This window comes from Gadus morhua, chromosome 13 (assembly GCF_902167405.1).
Source record: "Gadus morhua chromosome 13, gadMor3.0, whole genome shotgun sequence".
NCBI classification, from domain to species: Eukaryota; Metazoa; Chordata; class Actinopteri; order Gadiformes; family Gadidae; genus Gadus; species Gadus morhua.
Window position 1 is genome coordinate 8,457,556 of NC_044060.1, and position 23,496 is coordinate 8,481,051.

Genomic DNA, 23,496 nt, shown 5'->3' on the forward strand with positions numbered 1-23,496 from the left:
GATATATATATATATATATATATATATATATATATATATATATATATATATATATATATATATATATATATTCATCCATCCATCCATCTATATAAAACGTAATGACTTGATCAATTTAAATATCTTAAGACACCAGTCATTCAATGACGTCAGTGTATTTAAATGTCTTGTTTCATTTTTGGATACGTTTCAATTGCGAATAAGAACAAGAGGTTATTGTACACTTTTTCCCAATTAAGTCAGCCTCCTCCAACACTGTCCGATAACCGTGGATTTTATCACAGTATTTATATAGCAAAAAATGTTTGAGTTGCACTACCTACTCTGCACTGAAGATGGCAGAGTGTGATCCCTAGATGGCAGCTCGCTGCCTCAGCGAAAACAGAATCACAACTTCCGGACAGGAGTTTTTAAATCAAGCTAGCTAGCAAGTTTAGCATTCTGACTCAGGAAATATAGCGTATATTGCTGAATATCAGGTACAGATTTTTATAGAATTATATTATTGTGTTTATTTACCACAACTATGTATGAGATAAAGTTGCTTTTATTCAAGAAAAGTGATAAGGCAGAGAAGGAAATACCCTAACGTTATTCGCTAGTCCATTCTTTGTTCAACTAGCCATCATAATGCTAATGTTAGCATTGCCATTGATGCATTTAAGTTAAGACTTCCATGGAAGGATCATGATGATCAAAAAAACGATATGCATGTGTTTTTTCAATCGATAGTTTAATCCTCATATGTTCGAAGAAATCCCTCATTGCCACTCTGGTTTGTAGGCTGCAGGTTAGCTGGGTTGAACACCAGTCAGCTGTTTCAATGAGCTCCAAGAGGAGACGGGCAACCTCCCCATCCAGCAGTGTGAGCGGCGGGGGCGATTTGGATGATGCGTCCTCCACGCCTGGAAGTGGTAGAAAAAGAAGAAGGACTTCTAATATCCCTACCGTAGACCCGGTACATGAGCCACATATCTTCTCTGTTCCACGTCATTCATTCTATGTGTTTAGACATTTGGTTTACTTCATACTAGTGGTTCTTATCTTTTGAGTTGCTAACTTTATTCGATTTTTCCACCCAGATTTCTGTTTGCAACGAGCTGTTCAACACCATCAGGGACTACAAGGATGACCAAGGAAGGCAGCTTTGTGAATTCTTCCTTCGGGTTCCGAAGAGAAGGTACATTTTTATTCTATATGTCGGAGACGCACTCACACAGCACTAAATAACCGCTTATTCGATTTATGCCTTGCTTATATGGGCTCCTTTTACTTCCTTAAATACATCCAATTGTAACTTCATATTCAGCATTATACAAAATTGTAATTCTGTATTTAATTGAAGGTTGATCATGGACGATGCTCATTTGGCCCTGTTGTGTTTTAGGAATCAACCAGACTATTATGAGACAGTTTCCCAGCCTATCGACATGGCAAAGATCCAACAGAAACTTAAACTGGAGGACTACCAAGAAGTGGAGCATCTCACCGCCGACTTCCAGCTCCTGTTTAATAATGCCAAGTCATACTACAAGGTAGGATGACGCTGTGCTTTGAACCAATAGACAATAACACCGCCGATAAACATGGCGTTATGTTACTGGAAGGCTACCCACTCTCCCTCTGTGTTCTCGCCCGTGAAGCCGGACAGCGAGGAAGTACCCGGGCCGCCTGCAGGCTGTGGATGGTCTACGTCCAGACCAGGACCGAGTTTGTGCAGCCCGGAGACGGGGACGACGACGATGACGACGACCTGCTCGACAACACAGGACTCTTCGACCGAGGACGAGGTGGGGAGGCTCATAGTCCCACGGTGTGATAGGCCGATATCGACCTATCACAGATAACTAGTGGTATCCGCGTGTGTGTTTGCGGTTATGAAAATGTTAGAAACGTTTTATATCTATATTTTGGATATCAGCCGATAAATCGTTATCTGTAATTTTTCATTATCTAACATTGGTATCCTCATTGCCCTTTAAAATCCAGTATCGGTCAGGATCTAGTATTTCATATACAGTCTGGCAGATCTTTAATCATGTGTTTGAGTTTATATGAACTAAAACAACAATATACTGCCGTCTTGATGGTTTCTCAAGTAATGTAGCCTGACCGTATGAGGTGATTCATATAATCTTGTGAGATTGTATGGTACAGTCTTACATCATGGTGTCCTCTCTTCTTTGCATCTTAAATGATCAATCTATTCGGAGTAGTGAACATGATCTCCATGTTTCTCTCCCAGACCCCGACGGCCTGTCGGAAAGAGTCTCTGGAGCAGCTCCTAGAGGCTGTGGTGTCTCACGCAGACCCCGCAGGCCGAGTCATCAGTGAACTCTTCCAGAAACTTCCTTCCAAAGTGGTGAGCTCTTCAGCATTTCCCTGTGGGAATGTCTTCTCTAGTTTTCTGAAGTTGTTTTTTCTAAATCCCTCGCGGGTCTCGTTTAGAGAATCGTTCTGTGGTTGACTAATGTTTCATTATTTTTTCAACCAGCATTATCCAGACTACTATGCAGTTATAAAGGAGCCCATTGATCTGCGAGCGATTGCTCAGAGAATACAGGTAACGGAGTTGCTCTAATTCTCAGTCACGTTTTTTACGCATTGCCAAGGTTTGCAGATTTCTCCTGTCTTATATAACAACGTCCATGAAGTGATGCACGTCAACTCTGTTAAGGCAGGGCTGATCATTAAAAATAGTTTTATTGCTAATATGTTACACTTCCATAGATTGGATACTATAAAAGTATCAACGCTATGGCCAAGGACATTGACCTACTTGCAAAAATGCCAAAACGTACAATGAACCCGGATCTCAGGTCTTTAAGGTAAATTCTTTTTTACTTTTCATTCTTAAATATTTACCATTGGATTAAACTGTTGGAGGATCTAAGCTTAAAGAAGGCTTCTTCAAGCTCCCGTCATATCCCTTTAATGTTGCTTCTCTCCACCTAGGATGCTAACGCCATCAAAAAAGTCTTCATGCAGCGGAAGACGGAACTCGAACACGCCGAGCCGACAAAGTCCAGCGTTCGCATCAGGTATCCTACCCACAGAGAACACAGTCGACGACCTTCAGTCTCCGCCGAGACGTGTCCTCATGCGGTTGCGTGTGCTGCTTCTCTGCCACTATTAAGAAACCGCAGGTCGGCCCAAGGCGACCCGTCACTCGGGTGTCAGCGCGTGTCCCTGCAGTACGGCTCGGAGAGCGAGGACGAGCCCGTGGCCGCCGGCACGCCCGTGCGCTACGACGACCCGGACCTGGAGGGCGAGGGCCCGGGCTCCGGCGGGGACGGGAGCCACCCGGTCTTCCAGCTGTACGACGCGGTGCGGCGCTGCCGCAACAACCAGGGCCAGCTGCTGTCGGAGCCCTTCATGCAGCTGCCCTCCCGCAGGGAGTACCCCGACTACTTCCAGCAGATCAAGAACCCCATCGCCCTGCAGCAGATCAGGCAAGTGCCGGGACACTCTACGGGTGTCTCTGGATTTGCCATCGGGTTGCAGCAATTTCTTCGACGGTACGCGCAGGGTCTAGGCGGGGGGTTAACGAGTCGACCCCTTCTCTCCACAGGGAGAAGATGAAGCAGGGCGAGTACGAGAGCGTGGAGCAGATGGAGGCGGACCTGAATCTGATGCTGGAGAACGCCAAGCGCTACAACATGCCCACCTCGGGCATCTACAAGCGCGCCCTCAGGCTGCAGCAGATCCTCCAGGTGCTTACCTCCTCCAGCTACTCCGGTGGGATGCTTACTGTCCGTGTGTCGTCGTGCCATGTCAACCTTTGACCTGTGCTTGTGCTTTCAGTTGAAGAAGAGGGACGTCCTCAGGAGGGACGACGCGGACGAGGACAGCATCCTGTCCTCCGACGCCGGGAGCACCAAGAGGAAAAGGTACGCCGCCTTTCAGAAATTAATATTCAACTGAATAGTGGCTCCAAACACATAGCAATAATATTGCTGTGGGTTTGTGTATTGTTAAAAATGGCATTCACTGCAATTGTACAGGTAGGGAATATTGTTATTGTAAGATAAAACTAGTAGATATAAAAGAGGATTGAGGATTTAAATACCAAGCTGACAACCCGCAGACGGCTGACATTTGAAGCAACATTTAGAAACGGAAAAATGAGATACTAACCAACAGAATCCTAAGAACCTGGATCCCGGTAACGTCCTCCCGTCTCCCTCTGTCCCAGCCATAAGAAGAACATCAGGAAGAACCGCATGAAGACGCTGTTCAGCGCCGTGATCGACGCCAAGGAGGTGGGCACGGGCCGGCGCCTGTGCGAGCTCTTCATGGTCAAGCCCTTCAAGAAGGACTACCCCGACTACTACAAGGTGATCCTGGAGCCCATGGACCTGAAGACCATCGAGCACAACATCCGCTCGGAGCGCTACGCCAACGAGGACGCCCTGCTGGTGGACATGAAGCTCATGTTCCGCAACGCCCGCCACTACAACGAGGAGGGCTCTCAGGTGGGCACGGCGGCCATGGTTTTGTCGGGTTTAGTCGGCAGGGGGGGGAAAAAGGAGACATTTGACCTTTTTTCGTATTGTGTGTGATTCCATTCATAGGTTTACAACGATTCAGACGTCCTGGAGAAGGTCTTGAAAGACAAGCGCAAGGAGATGGGAGCTCCGCCCGAAGAGGAGGAAGTGGGTTCGCCGAAGCTCAAGCTGAGTGCGTTCGTCGCTTTTTTTCAACATTGAGGTCAACAATTGTGTCATTCTGTAGTGCAGGGAAATTCGTGTGTCAAGGCCTGTTTGCGAGAAGAAGCTTTCTCTAAAGTAGCAGAGGTAGTCTAGGCATAAATATGAGGTGCACGGCAAATCTATTTATCTATCACTTTTCATACACGAGGCAGGCTTAAAGTGCTTCAAATCGAATTACAATAAAATGAAATGATAAAAAAAAAAAAAAAGGGTTAGAAAGATGCATTGTAGAAAGTGCAATGTATATAAGATTTAACAGAAAGCTAAAGCTAAATAAAAAAATGCGTAAAAGAAAACAAAGGCAAAGATCAGCCAAAGGCGCAGGTAATCAGGCAGGCACCAGTTAATGGTCACGCCGTCACTCATCTCCATCACCCCCCTTTCCCTGCGCAGGAAAGTCGGGCGTCTCCCCCAAGAAGTCCAAGTACCTCACCCCGCTGCAGCAGCGGCTCACCGAGCTCTACGACGCCGTGCGCAACTTCACGGACCGCCGCGGCCGCCGCCTCAGCACCATCTTCCTGCGGCTGCCGTCGCGCGCCGAGCTGCCCGACTACTACGCCACCATCAAGAGGCCCATCGACATGGAGCGCCTGCGCAGCCACATGCTGTCGGCCCGCTACCAGGACGTGGAGGCCATGGTGGAGGAGTTTGCGCTCATGTTCAACAACGCGTGCACCTACAACGAGCCCGAGTCCCTGATCTACCGCGACGCCCTGGTGCTGCACCGCGTGCTGCTGGAGACCCGGCGGCAGCAGGAGGGCGCCGAGGACTCGGGCGCCCCGCCGCTGGTGCCCCTGGTGCGCGAGCTGATCCGCAACCTGTTTGTGTCGGTGCTGGGCCACCAGGACGAGGAGGGGCGCGTCTACAGCGACTCCCTGGCCGAGATCCCCGCCGTGGACCCGGAGGCGCCCGAGAAGCCGGCGGTGAACTTCGAGGTGGTGCGGGCCAACGTGGAGCGCGGACGCTACCACCGGCTGGACGTCTTCCAGGAGCACATGTTTGAGGTGCTGGAGAAGGCCCGCCGGCTGCACAGGTAGGGAGACGCACTTCCACGCTTGCATTTACATCCGGTTCTGAATGAATACAAGCACTGTTAGTCTCTGTTGAACGTTTATCTTACAAACCAGATTTTCTTGATCAATCTTTAGAAATCCAAAGCGATTTACAATTTAAGTGAGAGCAGTACAAAACAGTTTCCAAAACCACCGGTCAGAGTGCAGTGCATGGTCTCTATAGGATTGGAGAGCATGTATTTTATAAGAGGAGTTTCTAACTGGGTCCTTGTTTTTAATCTTCATGGTCTGCGACGGATCATTTAAACTTGCGCGCCACTTGCAACCAAACAGTCTCCATCATGGTACCGAAGCATGACAACACCAATGCAGAGGGAGATGTAGACATCCTTAAGGAAGCGGGGATTTATTTTTTTCGTTCGCAGGACCGACGCGGAGGCCTTCGAGGATGCGGTGGAACTGCAGCAGTTCTTCGTCAAGATCCGGGACGAGCTGTGCAAGAACGGAGAGATCCTCATGTCCCCGGCGCTGAACTACACGTCCAAACACCTGCACAGCGACATCGACCAGGAGAAGAGGGAGAAGATTCCCCTGGAGTTTGAGGATGACAAACAGAAGCGAGAAGAGGAGAGCAAAGGTACAGCTGGGTTTATGCAAGCGCTTACTTCTCTTACAGGATGCTCATAAATCCTATCTGGTTATTAGCATTTCCGATAGAGAACTGTACCTTTCGGACACGTGTTAGAAGAGAGGGGACAAAATGTCCCTAATAAAGTAGGAGAAACCTTCTCAAGGCTCCTTTATAGGGCATGCCTACTTTTCTGTATGTGTTGTTGGATGTTTTTCATTATACATTTTGTCACCTGGTGTTGGATTTGCCAGATTTTTCAGATTTGACATTATATACATTTATTTAAACCAGCACCAACATGCTTGTTTGAGTTTCAGATTACATATAAGATATGGTAAATATATGCTAATATTAAGTGGCCCTCCTTCCCTCTCCTCCACCACAGACGCGGATAAATCCGGAGAGCTGCCGGCGGAGGCGTGGCAGTCGGGCCCGGAGCGCACCTACAGCCAGGACTGCAGCTTCGAGAACAGCACGTACCGCGTGGGCGACTTTGTGTACGTCACGCCCACCGAGGCCAACCACAAGCCCCACATCGTCAGCATCGAGCGCCTCTGGACGGACCAAGCAGGTGAGCCCCGCGCCCGTCCTAGTCATCGCCTCCCCTCAGCCAGACGGCGTGGACAGGTAGTCCTTGAGGGTGGTTGTCTTACGTGGTTTTCTGTGTGTCTGGGCGCAACCAGGCGAGAAGTGGCTGTACGGCTGCTGGTTCTACAGGCCCAGCGAGACCTTCCACCTGGCCACGCGCAAGTTCCTGGAGAAGGAGGTGTTCAAGAGCGACTACTACAACAAGGTTCCCATCAGCAGGGTCCGGGGAAAGTGTATGGTCATGTTTGTCAAGGTACGATTTTAAAAAAATTTCAATTTAATTTGTATAGCCCTTAATCACAGGTACATTCTCAAATGGCTTAGCAGGCCATCTATAAATGACACCCCCCTAGCTCCCTCTAGGGGCAAGGAAATACTCCATTAATTAGCAAGGAAGATATCGTGAGAAGGATTGCAGAATGGGGGATCCCTCCTCCCAGGGATTATTTGGAGGGCAATGGGTGCCATAATTGATATTCACGCAAGCAAATATTTTAAAGATGTGTTTGGAGAAGGTGTTTGTTTGTTTTTTGGGGGGGAAAGGAGTTGTTGATATTGAACAGAGATGGGATAGTGTCGTTGCTGTAGGCCACACCCTCTGTAGGCCTCCATGGCCAAAGACGCCATAAGATCATTTGTCTCAATTTGCCGCGCGTTCCTCCACAAAGTAACCGTCTCCTAAATGAATAAATAGTGACCCCCAGATCCTCTCCCCCCATCAGGACTACTTCAAGCTCCACCCCGAGGGCTACCGGGCCGAGGACGTGTACATCTGCGAGTCCCGCTACACGGCGCGCAACAAGACCTTCAAGAAGATCAAGGTGTGGGCCATGCCGGTGACCTCGGTGCGGCTGGCCCAGCGCGACACGCCCCTGCCCGTGGTGCGCGTGGCCTCCATGTTCGCCAAGCCTCCCCAGGAGAGGGCGCTGATGGACGTGTCCGACGCGGACAAAGGAGGCTGCGTGGACAAGGTGAGGTGGCGGTGGAGGAGGAGGGGGAAGGAACGAGGGGTTACGGTTCATGACTCACCCTCAGGATTAGATTAGGAAGACATCAGGAGAATGATTCAGTTAGCTGTTATTTCAGCCCATTTGTATCCTAACGTGTGTGCGTGTGTGTGCGCGTGTGTGTGCGCGTGTGTGTGTGTGTGTCTCTAGGAGCGGGAGGACGTCCCGGTGGAGATGACGGGGCGGAGCCCGGCTGCCAGTACTACGACCAGCTGCGCTACAAGAACATGTGGCTGAAGGTGGGGGACTGTGTCTACATCCAGTCCCACGGTCTGTCCAAGCCCCGCGTGGCCAGGTGAGAGATGGACCCCCCCCCGCCCCTACGAGCAGACGGTCAGACCCCGGTACCTGTGAGGCTACAGGTGCATGAGGCTCACCGGCTCGCTCCCGCCCTGCAGGGTGGAGAAGCTGTGGGTGCAGAACGGAGCCACCTTCTTCTTCGGGCCCATCTTCATCCACCCGGAGGAGACGGCCCACGAGCCCACCAAGATGTTCTACAAGAAGGAGGTGTTCCTCAGCAACCTGGAGGAGACCCTGCCCATGACCTGCGTCCTGGGTACGACACGCACACACACACACGCACACGCACACGCACAGACACAGACAGACAGGTTCCTCTTCTGTTGTCACGTTGTTTCTCTTGTGAATATGCTGCTAAACAAAAATCTTGTAGAATAATTAGAAAAATTACATCTTCCAATTAGGGCTGTCAAGCGATTAAAAAAAGTAATCTAATTAATTACAGGCTCTGTGATTAATTAATCTAAATTAACCACATACTTACATTTTTCCGAGAAAGTATTTCAAAATAATTTAATTCAAGTAAATTGCGGCAGATGAGTGATTCAATGAATAATAGACTTTAAGCTTTTTTATTTAAAACATGAATTTTCCGTTCACGGGGCCGAGCAGCGTCTTCTCGTCTGCCTCCATTCTGTGCTAACGCAAATTATGCACCAAAGGACTATAGAAGCTCGATTAATCTGTGTTAATTTTTTTTACGCATTCTTTTTTCTGAGATTAATTAATCGAAATTAAAGTGTTAATTTGACAGCCCTAGTTCCAATGTAATTTAGAATTTCATTGTGATGATTAAAGGGTTGATATTATGCCATCAGGTCTGAGTGGGACAAGCCATTACTCAAACCTGATGGCATAATATCAACCCTTTAATCTGAATTAAATTCAAAATTACATTGGAATATGTAATTGGCTAATTATTCTATGAGAATTTATTTTGGCTGCATACCTCATAAAATAATCAACAGAAGAGGAGCCTGTGGGAAGTGTGTCGGTTTAATTAATCAACCACTTAACACATTATTAATTAGTAAAGTAGTAATTTAAGCAAAAACATAAATTGTGTTTCACAAGTGATTTCTTTGTATTGCACTTCATTCCGTTGAACCGGCTGCGTGACTTGACCTTGTTTTGCGCTCCACACCGTCTCCCCAGGCAAATGCCTGGTGGCCTCCTTCAAGGACTACCTGTCCTGCCGGCCCACCGAGGTGCCCGAGGACGACGTGCTGCTGTGCGAGAGCCGCTACATCGAGACGGAGAAGCAGATCAAGAAGTTCAAGGGCCTGAAGCGCTTCTCTCTCTCGGCCAAGGTGGTGGAGGACGAGACCTACTACTTCAGGTCCGTCTGGCACGCGGATCGCTGCAGGGTTTATGCACGGCTAGGGCCGCCCTAAGGCCCAATCCCATTTCTACCCCTTACCCCTTCCCCTTACCCCTCCCCCTTGTTTTGAAGGGGTAAGGGGTACAAATGGGATTGGGCCTAAATAATTCTCTGCAGCTCCTATGCACTGTATACACTCACTCACTCATTCTTACACTCACTCAGTGACTCGCTCATCCAACTACGCAATCACTCATTCACCCTCTCACTCACCCACAACACACTCACCAACGTAACACTCGGCCACTCTCACCCCGACACACTCACTCACTCACTCACCCACCGACACACTCCCTCACTCCCCGACACACTCCCTCACTCCCCGACACACTCCCTCACTCCCCGACACACTCCCTCACTCCCCGACACACTCCCTCACTCACTGACACACTCCCTCACTCACCGACACACTCCCTCACCACCAACACACTCCCTCACTCACTGACACACTCCCTTACTCACGACACACACCCTCACCACTGCCCAACTCACCCACTCACTCACTCACTCATCCTCTCCTCACTCACTCACTCACCCCTCCCTCACTCACTCACCTCTCCCGGCGGTCCTCAGGAAGCTGGTGGTGCCCCAGAAGGAGGCGTCTCCGCTGCTGAACAAGAAGATCGAGGAGCTGGAGCTGAAGCTGGCCGACGTGGAGGACGGGGACGAGGACCTGGAGGACCTGGACGACGACGACGAGGCCCCGGCCACGCCCTCCATGCCCCTGATGCAGACCCCCGTGACGGTCGACCTGGACGCACCGCGTACACGCCCTCCCAGGTCTGGTCCTGCACCATAGACCGTAGAGAGAGAGGGACGACGCGGCCGTCCAACGTCCGTGGCACATTGTGGGCGCCAGTTGAATGGCCGCCTTCCATTTCTCTGTGGCCGGGACATATTCATGTTCAATACTTTAATCGAGTTTTGCGAATGTTTTATAAAAGTAATATTTTATAAAAAAAACCCAGACATTGTAAACTACGTGATATGAAAATGAACTGGTCGCTGAGAACCTGTTGGACATGGGAAGGAATGTATTGGCTTTATATTGCGATTGTATTTCTTTGGGTGGTCCACTGGGTAGTATTCCCACAGATGTATCATGGTAAATCAGTTGGTCAAAAAGGGGCCACTGGTAACCTTAACTGACATACACACCTTCTACTCCACTGCGGGAAGGCCTTGTCCCAACTGTGTGCTTTGCTTTGTTTTGCAAAGCAGTCCACTCCTAAGATAAAGGGCATGTCCAAGAAGGAGGGCTCCAAGAGGAAGATCAACGAGCGGCTACATCCTGTTCAGCAGCGAGATGCGGGCCGTCATCAAGGCCCGGCACCCCGACTTCTCCTTCGGGGAGCTGAGCCGGCTGGTGGGCACCGAGTGGAGGAACCTGGAGGCCACCAAGAAGGCTGAATATGAAGGTGAGGAGGGGGAGGGCGATTGCATGGCAACCACCCTCAATAATGTGTTTGAAAAGCGGTTGCCAGATTAGTGTTTGAAGATTATATCAATAATTGATCATCCGATGTATTTTATTCCACCCTATATTTAAATTATTTAGTGGTGATGTTAGATATTTATTAGAATTTGTATTACAGTTGATGTTGCTGCGCTGCATGGTCTTAATGGGACCGGTGGTTGCCAACAACCGCCCATTAGACTGGAAATCTGTTGGCCGTGGTCCAAATCTGAATTGTCTTGTGTGGGTTTAAAGACCTATTGAAGTCAACATAGTGTGTGTGTGTGTGTGTGTGTGTGGTGTGTGTGTGTGTGTGTGTGGTGTGTGTGTGTGTGTGTGTGTGTCGTCTGTGTGTACGGTGTGTGTGTGTGGTGTTTTCAGAGCGGGCCGCCAAGGTGGTGGAGCAGCAGGAGCGAGAGAGGGCCCGGCAGCAGGCTTCCCCTAGAGCAGGTACCCCAGTAGGGGCACTGGGGGGTGGTGCCCTCGCCCAGCACTATGGGAATGATAAACCAGACCATGCCGCCCGTGTCAGGTAAACCCGCGCACGAGAGTGCCCCGCCAGAGTGCTGCCGCTGGGTCATGAGCCTGGACTGTGATAACAACCAAACAACCACGACCCCCAAAACCCGACCCCTCCATTAGTCCGTCGTGTAGCCCTCTGTGTCCACGCCGCTTTGTGGAGCTCACACTCTAGCTTCTTATGGTCCCAACACGAGCAGCGCGCGCTCCACGCGTCGACGCGGCATGACATCAGCCGCATGGCGTCTCCCCGGAGAGAGCGGGTCGCGTGCGAGGGTCGGCTCACCTCCGCGCGGGCGCCCCGCCCACTAACCCCTCCGCCCACGTTCTGCCGTGCGCCCGTCCCGCCGCATGTCAGCATGTCCTCCTACGTTCCACACGCATGTCACTTATGCATGGCTATGTTTGTTGTTGTCTCCTCTCCTCATCCCTCCCCCCCCCCCCCCCCCCCCCCCCCCCCCCCCCCCCCCCCCCCCCCCCCCCCCCCCCCCCCCCCCCCCCCCCCCCCCCCCCCCTCCTCCGAAGGCATGATGGGAGCTTACGGCCCGCAGTATATGCCCATGCAGGGCCCCCACGAGGGCCTGTTGAGCGTGGCCCCCATGCCGCCGCTTCACCTAGGGGGCCCGCCGATGGCCACCCATCATCTCCAGCAAGGCATGCACTATCCCGGCATGCCCCACCCGGGTAAGGAGCCCCGACATGCAGCTCAGTCCCCCCTCCCTTCCTCGGTTTAGTCTCTCTCCTGGCTGGAGGGGTTGACCTGCTCTGCCGTGCTCTACTCCTGGGTCGTCCAGGCCTTTACGCCCAACACACTCCCCCTCTCACCCTCTCACCCTCTCATCCCACATTAAACCGCCCCTCAGGCTTCATTCACAGAGCAGAGGACCTGGTAGTATGCACGTCAAGAGTTTTCAACCACTCACACGTCTCTATCTCACGCTGTGCCTTGTGTTAACGCTCTCATTTTGTAGTGCCTTTCTGTAATGGTCTGGGTAGCGCGAGGTACGGGCTAACGATGAGGATCTGGATTGATGTTTTGTACAGGTATGATGGCTCCAGGGATGAACGGCATGGCAGGGAGCCCTAACCCTGGGACCCACTACATGCAGCAGGTACACTTCCACACACAATACACAGGGTTATTAATATTAGGGTGCCAAGCACAAAGTGCGACGGCAACCTATTGTAATTGTTAGTTTTATTATTATTATTCCGCCACGTTTGACTTACACAGCCTAAACCGCTCGCACTGATAGGCCCAAAGGTGACGCTATAGCAACAGTCCAGAAATGCAAACTTTGAACAAACATCTAATAACCGCTTTTGACGAAAAGTCATGAAACTTTGTTAACACATGCATATCCTCATGCTGAACAAATATGCCACAAGAACCTATGACTTTATTTGGATACATTTATGAATATCTTGAACTTTGTAAAAAAAAACCACTCAATTCCCTAAGGATCCTAGGTTTTTAGACGTAGACAAAGATCCTTTAGCACATATCATCAATGGACCAATGTCTTCATTCTGACATAAAGCAAAGTCTGTACAATAAAGATTGAGGCACCCAGGAGCCATTGACTTCTAAAAAGGGTGTAGTTTAAAACACGTAAAGACTTAAATGCTTATACCAACATTAAAATGGACTGGTATGATCTTGAATCCAATACAAAAGTTGTTCAAAATAATATTCTGAACAAGATAGACTCAACATATTTCCAATTAGGGCGTGGCATCGAAATGGGCGTGGCCTGTGACTAAAATCACCACAATTCATAGACGGAATGTTTGATTTGAGCGGGACCAAATTAGTGGATGTTGGGGACCAAAGCTCCAACTGTTTAAGTACAATTAAGTCAAGTCAAAGGCATATGGGTCAAGATGAACCCCTCCAAATTTCATCCATATCGGGCTATAGGTGGTACCCTCGGCACCATTGAAAATGAGGATCTTAATCCTCAATGTGTCTTCTGAGGCATAAATAAATAATAAATAAAATAATATCAATTAACTGAAAATGCAGACTTTGGACGGACATGTTTTCTTAGCCCTTTCACCTACAGTCATGAAATCCTGTAGACATTAGTCCAAGAACCTGTAAGAAAATGGCGTCTGGACGTCCAAATTAGCCCAATCCATGATAGGTGACTAATGCCGGGGTTAACATGAGTCAATCATCACCAAACTAGGTGTATTTAAAGAAGCATAGGTCAACGTTAACCAGGCTAAAGTTCATCAAAATAAGACGATAGGGGGCGCTAAAGTAATCAAATGAAAACTTTAAAGACTTGACTAATGAAAATTTGTTTGCCCATCACCATACCAAGCCGAGGCTATTCCAGTGTTGTTAAGCGTATGCAAACAATAAAGGTCTTAATGGTCTTCGTAAGGGTCTTAATGGTCTGTTAGGGGTCTTATTGGTCGGCTTTAGGCTTGGCACCTGTAAAATGCTGCTTTCAGCTTTAATTATTATTATTATTATTAGGAATCAATGAAAACTATTGAAACATTTATGGTGTGTTTATTTGACATCAGCTGGCATATCCATGTGTTCAATAGTGTAGGTGTCTGGGTGTTTAATTGTCCAATCAAAGGGGGGAAATGCATTCGGTATACTAGCGATCTTTTGTTGTGCTATGTATGTTCTATATAGAAAGGAAATGGTCTATAATACATTGAAACAACATTAAACTAAGATAAAATTATGGTTATGATAACAAATTTTATCATATTTTATCAATCATTAAAAACTAAGAAAATACATTTGTGGTTTTTAATTGCTTGTGCACTGTTCGCCACCATCTCGCCAACGAGCGGAAAGATTTCGAAGAGATTTCCTAGAACACTCTGGTTTATGCGACCTTGGAAAAACATGTAACCCTACCCCTCATTCCGAACAATAACCGTTTTTCCGATATGTGTTGAAAGAAGTCTAGCTTAAACCACATTAAGTCACGAACTAATGTATTTAATAATGTTATTATGGATGCTTATAACATACATGACTGTTGTTGTTTTCAGCCTGGTATGTACAGCCCTGGTCCTCAGGCTCCGCCCCCATACCCCGGACAACCTGGCCAACCGGCCAGCCCCCTGTTCGTAGCCCCCCCACCCAAGACCCAGAGGGTCCTTCACTCTGAGGCCTACCTCAAGTACATCGAGGGGCTGAACTCAGACAGCGGCACTGTGAGCAAGTGGGACCAGACCCTCAAAGGTGCGCTATCCCCCCCCCCCCTCCTGCTCACTTCATTGGTACCTCCCGTGCTTGCGCTGAGATTAGTATTTGCATCTGAATTTGTGTTTCGCTTTGCCCTAACAGCCCAAAGACGGGACGCCCACCTGACCAAAGAGCAGGAGAGCCATCTGCCCAGCCACTGGCTGAAGAGCAAAGGCGCCCACCGCACCATGGCGGACGCGCTGTGGCGTCTCAGGGAGCTCATGCTGAGAGACTCGCTGAACATCCGCCAGGCGTACAACCTGTAGATTCACTGGGACCACTTGTAAAACCTGCTTCCTCACTGTTCTTATCACGACACAAACTCTAGCACCAGTAATAATAGACCATAGAGGCAATATTTTACAAAGAATTGTTCAATCATGGATTTTTATATTATTAGCAGGATAAGCTTGATGTACCGGTAGTTTGTGTGTGTGTTGTGTGTGTGTGTGTGTGTGTGTGTGTGTGCGCTTTTTTTCAATTCTTTTTTTAACCTTGGGAGAATTTGTCTTCAAATTATGTTTTGGCTTATGGACACTGACAAAATAAAATTGTTCGTGCTGTACATATTGAGTGAGTTTGTCGCTTTATTGGGTGTAGTGGTCTATATGTCGGATGCACTTCCTTTTGTTCGATGTCACTTCCTGGGAGGAAATCGGGATCGGGCCATTCTCTTTAGTGTTTGCCTTGTCTACCTTCTTTCCACAACATCACGGCCAGAATTTTGTACACAAAATTCCACAGGTCATTTCGTTTCAACAAGACCTAACAAAACAGCACAACATTACGCCGGCCACACCGCCTATGGATTAACCAAGAAGTCTACGAGCAAAGAGCCGAGGTCAGGTTTGTTTTCAGCAGGTGTAGTTACTTACTGGAGTGTAGCTAGCAGCATTACACACCAGTCCCGTTGTAAGCGTGCTTTACGATTTAACACGCGATGGAAGTGCTTGATCAACCATGCTGTTGTAATGTTTTCCGTTCAGTATGGTCAACGTTACCATCGGATTGAGTTGACATGCACTCCTTTCTCCGTGGAGCCTGCAGACTGGCTCCATGTGTGCTGCTGCTGCTGCTGCTGGTTGAGCCACCGGCGGCCTAAGAACCGAGGCACTAATGCAGTTATCTTAAGACAATTCCCGTTCCTTGTCGTTGGATCGATTGACATGCATTTAGTCATACGATCACACATGAGCACACGAGTGAGTTAGTACCATGGCCGTTTTTGTAAGATGAGCCGGTTTGGATGCTAGCTGTTAACACCGGCTCGCCTTGTAAAAACAATCCACTTACTGCGTTAATCATTGGCTGGCTGCAAGTAGAGGGACCTTTTCCCTCACCAATATACCGGTTAAGTTTATATTTCGGGTATGCATGCAATGGGCCTGCTAAAAGTCAGAATTACGTTTACTATTGTATACAACATTCATTGTCGCCTTATGTGGTGGCTAGCTAGCGTTGATGCTAACGTTGGCTCTTCCATGTACATGTCATCCTCAGTTGCTGCACAGTTGAGTTCTGTTCTGGGCTCTCTGCACAAATGAGGTGTTTTCTGTGCTCTGCACATTTGAGTTGTGTTCTGTGCGCTCTGCACAATTGAGGTTTGTTCGGCTTTCAAAGCAGTAGCTTAAAGTTGTTATCTTTCATCAAAACTGATCACAATTTGTAGGTCCCCAATGTCATCCTTCGGTTTTATGAATGGATTCCCAATGTTATACAAAGTTCTGACAGAGCAGCTCTTGTATCTGAATGACTCTTTCTTTGTTTTGGGCAGAGCCTTGCAGTTAGAGCTGCACGAACAACGACAACAACAACACAACATTCTGCTCGTCACTACCCTCCAGGAACTCCACTCCTAAATCAATCCTTGTGTAACTCAATCGACCCAGCCCAACAGTGAGGATGTCCCAGATCCAGTATCAGTGTCTGGGGAACCCCATGCCCACCACTGCTGCTGCTGCTGTCACCCCATTACACCTGGCCCCGCCCATGCCTGGATACAGCATCCCCTGTGCTTCCGCCACCCTGCCCGCTGAGAACGCAAGCCAGCCCAGCCGAAGCTCCTCCCTCCCTTCAGGCTCCGTCACTCCCTTCGCCCCCACCACAGGTTTGTCTCTCTTAAATCTATTGTCTCTGTTCGTTATTTAGAATGAGGTTGCCTTGTTTTCTTTTGCCGCCTCCCTGCTTTGTTTACCCCAAAGTTGTTTTGGGTCACCGGCTATTTGATTGGTTAACACTTTTGGCTTCAATGATTACATGAGCTCATTTCAATGCAAATCACAGGGGGATGTAGTGCATGTCATGACTACAATGCATTTCTTCAACTGAATGTATTTGTGCTGTTGTTTTGTGCTTTGAAGAATCTAACATGGCAAACCCTAAAGAGAAGACCCCCATGTGTTTGGTGAATGAGCTGGCCCGTTTCAATAAAATCCAACCCGAATACAAGCTGCTTTGTGAGCAAGGCCCGGCTCACTCCAAGGTAACGCAGACCGGCTGTAACACCGCTGATGTCATCCATCTGATGTCATCCATGAGCCTCCCACTGGCTTATCATGCAATGGAAACAGTGAGTCCACTGCTCAACTCTCTCTCTCCCTCGCTCTCTCTCGCGATCGTTCTTTCTCTCTCTCGTTCTCTCAGATCTTTTCAGTGAGACTCACGCTAGGCGATCAGCACTGGGAGGCAGAGGGCACCAGCATCAAGAAAGCCCAGCACACGGCTGCTGCGACCGCCCTGGCTGAGACCACGCTGCCAAGGCCCACGCTGAGATCACCCCGCAACACAGGCAAGGCCTCAAACCACCCCTCTGGACTAGTCTAGTCCAGGCCCCTCCAGCCATCCATCTAGTTTAGTCCAGGCCCCTCCAGCCTTCCCCCTAGTCTAGTCCAGGCCCCTCCAGCCATCCATCTAGTTTAGTCCAGGCCCCTCCAGCCTTCCCCCTAGTCTAGTCCAGGCCCCTCCAGCCACCCCCCTAGTCTAGTCCAGGCCCCTCCAGCCATCCCCCTAGTCTAGTCCAGGCCCCTCCAGCCGTCCATCTAGTCTAGTCCAGGCACGGCCCCTCTATCGACCCTGCCTTGAGTAGTCCAGGACCTGCCAATCCAACCACCCCAACCATCCCCCTAGCCTAATCCATGCTCCGGTTTAGGGTTTCATCCCCCTTGTTTAGCCCCTGGTACCATCCAGTGGTCCATCAATCAATGACGGGAAATTCGAGGTTTTTTTTGCAATGCATTTTGATACTTCGGTTTGTTGTTGTAACAGAAGAGTGCACCACGCACACCATGGAGCTGAACGCCTTGTGTATGAAGCTGGGGAAGAAGCCCCTGTACAAGCCCATCGACGCATACATGGGGATGCGACCGCCAAACTTCAACTGCAACGTCCGAGGCCCCGGGCCCTACCAGCGCTCTATGCAACAGTAAGTCTTCGGCCCCCCCCGAGCCCCTCAGGTCTGCGAATACAGGCACAGGTGTTGGGGTTGAAGTACAAGTAGAAAAGAGCCGAGGAGTTTAGGAGTCGGAGAGTAAACCAATTAAAGAGAAAGTGCTGCATTGGCGCACCTGTGATTGACAGGCCGGATGAAAACCCCCGACAACAATCAGGGGAGGAATGAGCCGGGAGCTGTCGTTAATCTAAATACTCACTCAAGAGTCGGGCGCAGGCAACCAGAACGGAACAGTCTCGCAGAGCGTCTCACTCACTAATGGCTGACAGATGGCGGTGCCGTTTTCTAACTGATTACTCCAACGTCGACGGCACAGCTCGTACACCTCACGCACGACACCTTCCTCAAAGAGAAGGGACTGACGTCCATGTTGTTCCCCTGCAGGTATTACTACCCGTTCCCGCCGGTGGGGCCCTTCCTGTACCACATGGAGCTGTCTATAGGGGGCCAGCAGTTCCACGGCAAGGGGCGCACGCGGCAGCTGGCCAAACACGACGCGGCCGCCCGGGCGCTCAAGGTGCTGGAGAATGAGCCCATGCTCCAACAGCTGCCCGTGGTGAGGCCCCCCGCAGCACTCTGCTCATACACCTCACCGTGTCTGTCGTCCCCCCCCCCCCCCCCCCCCACCCACGCAGTGTTGCCGGATTTCCTGCCCAATCTGGCAACCCTGGCTGCAGCGCACTGCAGTCAGGGTTGCCAGATTGGGTGGGAAATCCGGCCCAATCTGGCAACACTTCACCCACGGTGGGGGGAGGAAACAAGTGCGGTGTGAATGCAACGTGGAGTGCTCGCCTGTATCGTAATGGAGTGATGTGTTTTTGTGGTTCAGATGAACGGCGACGGCGAGGAGGAGAACCTCAACAAGTCCGAAATCAGCCAAGTCTTTGAAATTGCACTCAAGAGGAATCTTCCCGTCAACTTTGAGGTTTGATCCGTTTTTCCGAAGGCGTGTCCTCTTGTGAACATACTTTCAGGCGGTCTTCCGTTTCAAAGAGGATCTCAAAGAGAATACATGTGATCCGTGATTTTGATTCCTGCGGTGCTCTGCGTTGCAGGTGTTGCAGGAAGCCGGCCCGCCCCACATGAAGAGCTTCGCCGTGCGGGTGGTGGTGGGCGAGTTCGCCGGGGAAGGGGAGGGCAAGAGCAAGAAGATCGCCAAGAAGCTGGCGGCGGCCATGGTGCTGGAGGAGCTGAGGAAGCTGCCCCACGTCCCCGGCGTGGAGAAGATGCTGCCGCACATTAAAAAGAAACCCAAGTCCATCGTCAAGGTAACACGGCGGCCCCACCTCGGCCCCTCCCCAATGCGTCATCAAGCCTCATTTATGACTCTCGTCGCCTCCTGGGCCGCTGCCCGTCTTTTGACCTTCGACCCCTGTCGCCCTCCACGCACGGCAGCTGCAGACCAGCCCGGAGTACGGCCAGGGCATGAACCCCATCAGCCGGCTGGCCCAGATCCAGCAGGCCAAGAAGGAGAAGGAGCCGGAGTACGGGCTTCTGACGGAGAGGGGGCTGCCGCGCCGCAGGGAGTTCGTCATCCAGGTGAGCAGCAGGGGGGTCAGGCATACAGGTGAGGAGGACGGGGTTCAGTCATACAGGTCAGGAGGACGGGTCAGTCATACAGGTGAGGAGGACGAGGTTCAGTCATACAGGTCAGGAGGACGGGTCAGTCATACAGGTCAGGAGGACGGGGTTCAGTCATACAGGTGAGCACCATGGAGTTTATGCATACAGGTGAGCACCAGGGAGGTAGTCTAAGGCCCCGTCCACACGGGTGAAAACAATCCTTTCCCCTCCGTTTCTCTTGGCTGCGTTTCACGAGTATCTCCGTAAAGACGGACTCATTGAGTCCTGGAGAAACCCTGTAGTACATATTGAAGGCCTCTATGTGGCACTGGTTCTCCACAACAAAAAGAAATGGTTGTCTGCGCGCTGTATACAGTCATACAGTCAAGGAGGAGAAAGCAGTTGTTAAACCTTTTATATTGAGCAGAAAATACTTTTTAGTGTCAGTTAGCAAATAAATTGACCAAGGGACTGTATTTAAAGCTACAGAAATAATAAAATAAAATAAAATCACCCAGCCGGTGGGGGGGGGGGGGGCGATGACATCATCATTTGAGTATCAGGCGTCCACACGAATCGGAACACAAAAATGCAAAAGGGCTCTTTTTATCTGTCTGGAAGGTCGGCCCAAACGATCCAGACATATGTGTTTTCACAAAAAAATAGTTTCTGTGTGGACAGGGCCTAAGCTGCTATACTGTACTATAGCAGAAGGCTCCTGGGATCTACCCCCTCCAACTTCTAACTTTTCCCTGCTCCCTTACTCACGGTCTCTGTAGCTACCTCCCACTCACTCTGCACTCTCTCTTTCTCTCCCCCAAACATTGATGCGTTGCCCCCGGCAACAGGTGAGCGTGTGCGGCCAGTGCGCGGAGGGCCTGGGTCCGAGCAAGAAGGTGGCCAAGAGGAACGCGGCGGAGACCATGCTGGAGCTGCTGGGTTACAAAGTGCCTCAGCCCCAGCCCCCCAAGCCGGCTCTGAAGACGGACGAGAAGGCAGGTGGTCCCGCCAGATGGAAAACATTGAGAACGCACCGCTGCTGGTGACCAGGGTAACCGGGGTACGTTCTAACGGTTTGTGTCTGGCTTTATGATCTCGCAGGCCCCGCTAAAGAAACCCGGAGAGCAGGAGAGACGCAAAGTGACCTTCTTTGAGCCGGGTTCAGTGGACGACGGGACGTTGGGTGAGTGAGTGTTCAGAGAGCCATTCGGGCCCTTTACGGCTCTCCTGTCGTGAAAGTGTGTTTGAAGTAATTTTGTAAAAGGAAAATGAAAATATCCTAATAAACAACACATTTTGTACGCCTGGCACATTCAAAGCAAACAACAAACCATGAACAGTCAGCCTTTTCTGTGTCGTTATTGATCGCACGTAATTATCCTAATCCCAATATCGGGAAAAACATTCCCAATTATAACTTCCTTGTCCTAACCGTGCAGCCATGCGTGACCTATTACTCATGAGACGGGTGATAGGTCACGCATGTCCAACGGCCCTAGTTGCCCATCTGTCTTTCGCCTATTGTCGGAGTGACTCCTCCGTCGTCACATGCACACGATGACCCTAACCCCCCCCCCCCCGCACACGATGACTCTAACCACCCCCCCCCCCGCACACGATGACTCTAACCACCCCCCCCGCCCCCGACAGCCTGCAAGGACGACGACTACCGCCTGCCTTACCTCAGCAACCAGCAGCTCCCCGCGGGCATCCTCCCCATGATGCCCGAGGTGGCCCAGGCCGTGGGCGCCTGCCAGGGGCCCCACGCCAGGGACTACGGCCGCCACGCCGCCGCCCCCAACCCCGCCATGACCACCGTCACTGCCATGATCGCCAACGAGCTGCTGTACACGGGCGTATCGCTCACCGCCCAGACCGTCCTGGCCAACAGCCCCAACAACAACAACAACAACGGCAGCCTGAGCCAGCCGGCCCCCGGGCCCCTGGCCAGACCCTCGGAGCAGCTCAGCTACCTGGCCGCGGTGCAGGGGTTACAGGTGAGGCCGCGCCCCCCCTCTCACTCGCTTTGACCTCGTGACCGCTGTTCTGATGTCAGGGGGTAGTACGGTTTGTTGACATGTTTTGTGTGTGTGTGTGTGCTCACAGGTGGAATACAAGGACTTCCCCAAGAACAATAAGAACGAGTTTGTGTCGCTGATCAACTGCTCCCTCCGTGCCGCCCCTCCTCAGCCACGGCATCGGGAAGGACGTGAGCTTCTGCCACGACATGGTGAGCCACTCATTTCGGACCTCATTTCATCCTTTTTGATAGTCTGTTCACACGCACAGGAGTTTCTGAGGTCGTCCTCATTCGATCGTTTGTAGTGCTATTTCTAAACGATATCTGGAGCCCACCGGTATCGAAAATACTTTTCACCCCAATGGGGTAGCTGAGGAGGTAGAGCGGGTTGGCTGGTAACCGCAAGGTTGCTAGTTCGATCCCCGGCTCCTCCTAGAGTGTCGAGGTGTCCCTGGGCAAGGCAACTAACCCTCTAACTGCTCTCGCCTTGCCTGGTCGACCCCGCCATCGGTGTGTGACTGTGTGCATAAATGGGTGAATATCAGGCAATATTGTAAAGCGCTTTGGATGAAAGCGCTATGGAAACGCAGTCCGTCTACCATTTACAACGGCAACTTCCTCTGGCTGAACAGGCGGCGCGGAACATCCTCAAGCTACTCTCAGAGGTCTGACCAAGCAGTCCAGTGACCGCCCTGGCAACGGACCAACCTCTGGGTACGCCTGCGCCGTCCTTCATCACACATCCAACGCCCCGTGGCACACTGTAAGCCTTCGCTTTGGCCCGTGACGTCACACTCACTGTTCTGTCTGTTCTTGTCGGTGTACGCCTCAGGTCTGGCAAGCAGGAGATGGAGGCAGAGTCGCTGCTGCAGCAGGCGAACCCCAGCCCCATGGCACAGGCGGTGGAGACGGCAGCGCGTAGTCGACCACCGCGGCGCCCCGGTCGGCTCGCGGGGCTCGACAGCGGATTGACACTGTGTTTTTAGGCCCTTTTTGTAGAGGAACTAAAACCTTCACACGGGAGACGACATAGGCTTCGGGGAAAATCCCGTCGTTCACGTTCCCGTCGTTCCACATAAAAAAAATGAAACGTTCGGTAAAACAAGATTGATAGAAAACGGGATGTTGCTTCCTTCTCCCCTGACGATGTTTTATTGTACACCTTATTTATTCTTTTGTTTTTTTTCCTTTCAATGCTTTGTGGAAGAAAATAACTGCTGCCTCCCCCCCAGTCGAAGAAATGGGCATTTGCTTTCCTGAACTAGAATGAGATATTTACTGTGAAGAAAAAAGGTGTCTCTTTTCTCGTGGTTGCTTTTAACTAGAAGTTGTTTGTTACCTAACCCACCGGGAATGTCTTTTCCTCTGGCCGTTATTTTTCAAGTGTGTCACGTTGTTAACGCTCCCCCCCGGAGAGATGTGTTCCCCGGACCTCTAGGCGGCAGCTAGGGGGAACCAACGCCTCATGTTTCGGTTTCGCCCCCGTCATTTTCGTTTCCAGGGTGCTCTGCCCCCCGCCAGTCGACTGTTTATCCTCATGTCCATGTAGGGCGTTCCGTCTCCCCCCCCCCCCCCCCCCCCCCCCCCCCCCCCCCCGGGTGGGTTGTTCGTGACTCAATGTAGCGTGTGCGTGACGTA

General features: G+C 50.7%; 2 protein-coding genes across 2 annotated transcripts; both read left to right on the forward strand.

Moving 5' to 3' along the window:
- Nucleotides 1-392: 392 nt before the first annotated feature.
- LOC115556898 (protein polybromo-1-like) lies at nt 393-15,392 on the forward strand. The gene is given in 35 exon segments (XM_030374304.1): nt 393-479; nt 784-958; nt 1,083-1,180; nt 1,388-1,535; nt 1,644-1,661; nt 1,664-1,774; nt 1,776-1,790; nt 2,246-2,362; nt 2,495-2,563; nt 2,731-2,779; nt 2,782-2,828; nt 2,956-3,041; nt 3,138-3,452; nt 3,572-3,713; nt 3,805-3,890; nt 4,196-4,475; nt 4,575-4,680; nt 5,106-5,745; nt 6,151-6,362; nt 6,742-6,927; nt 7,040-7,197; nt 7,667-7,915; nt 8,102-8,126; nt 8,129-8,246; nt 8,350-8,507; nt 9,407-9,590; nt 10,206-10,387; nt 10,390-10,412; nt 10,854-10,909; nt 10,911-11,050; nt 11,470-11,557; nt 11,559-11,620; nt 12,652-12,719; nt 14,632-14,824; nt 14,930-15,392. Coding segments are annotated over 34 exon segments (4,728 nt in total). The 5' UTR covers nt 393-479; nt 784-823; the 3' UTR covers nt 15,094-15,392.
- Nucleotides 15,393-15,463: 71 nt separating this feature from the next.
- stau1 (staufen double-stranded RNA binding protein 1) lies at nt 15,464-23,122 on the forward strand. The gene is given in 17 exon segments (XM_030374305.1): nt 15,464-15,668; nt 16,602-16,934; nt 17,188-17,309; nt 17,471-17,615; nt 18,092-18,248; nt 18,660-18,831; nt 19,105-19,200; nt 19,331-19,543; nt 19,671-19,814; nt 20,687-20,833; nt 20,940-21,021; nt 21,489-21,835; nt 21,945-22,007; nt 22,009-22,068; nt 22,491-22,523; nt 22,526-22,572; nt 22,691-23,122. Coding segments are annotated over 16 exon segments (2,187 nt in total). The 5' UTR covers nt 15,464-15,668; nt 16,602-16,729; the 3' UTR covers nt 22,845-23,122.
- The last annotated feature ends 374 nt before the right edge of the window (nt 23,123-23,496 follow it).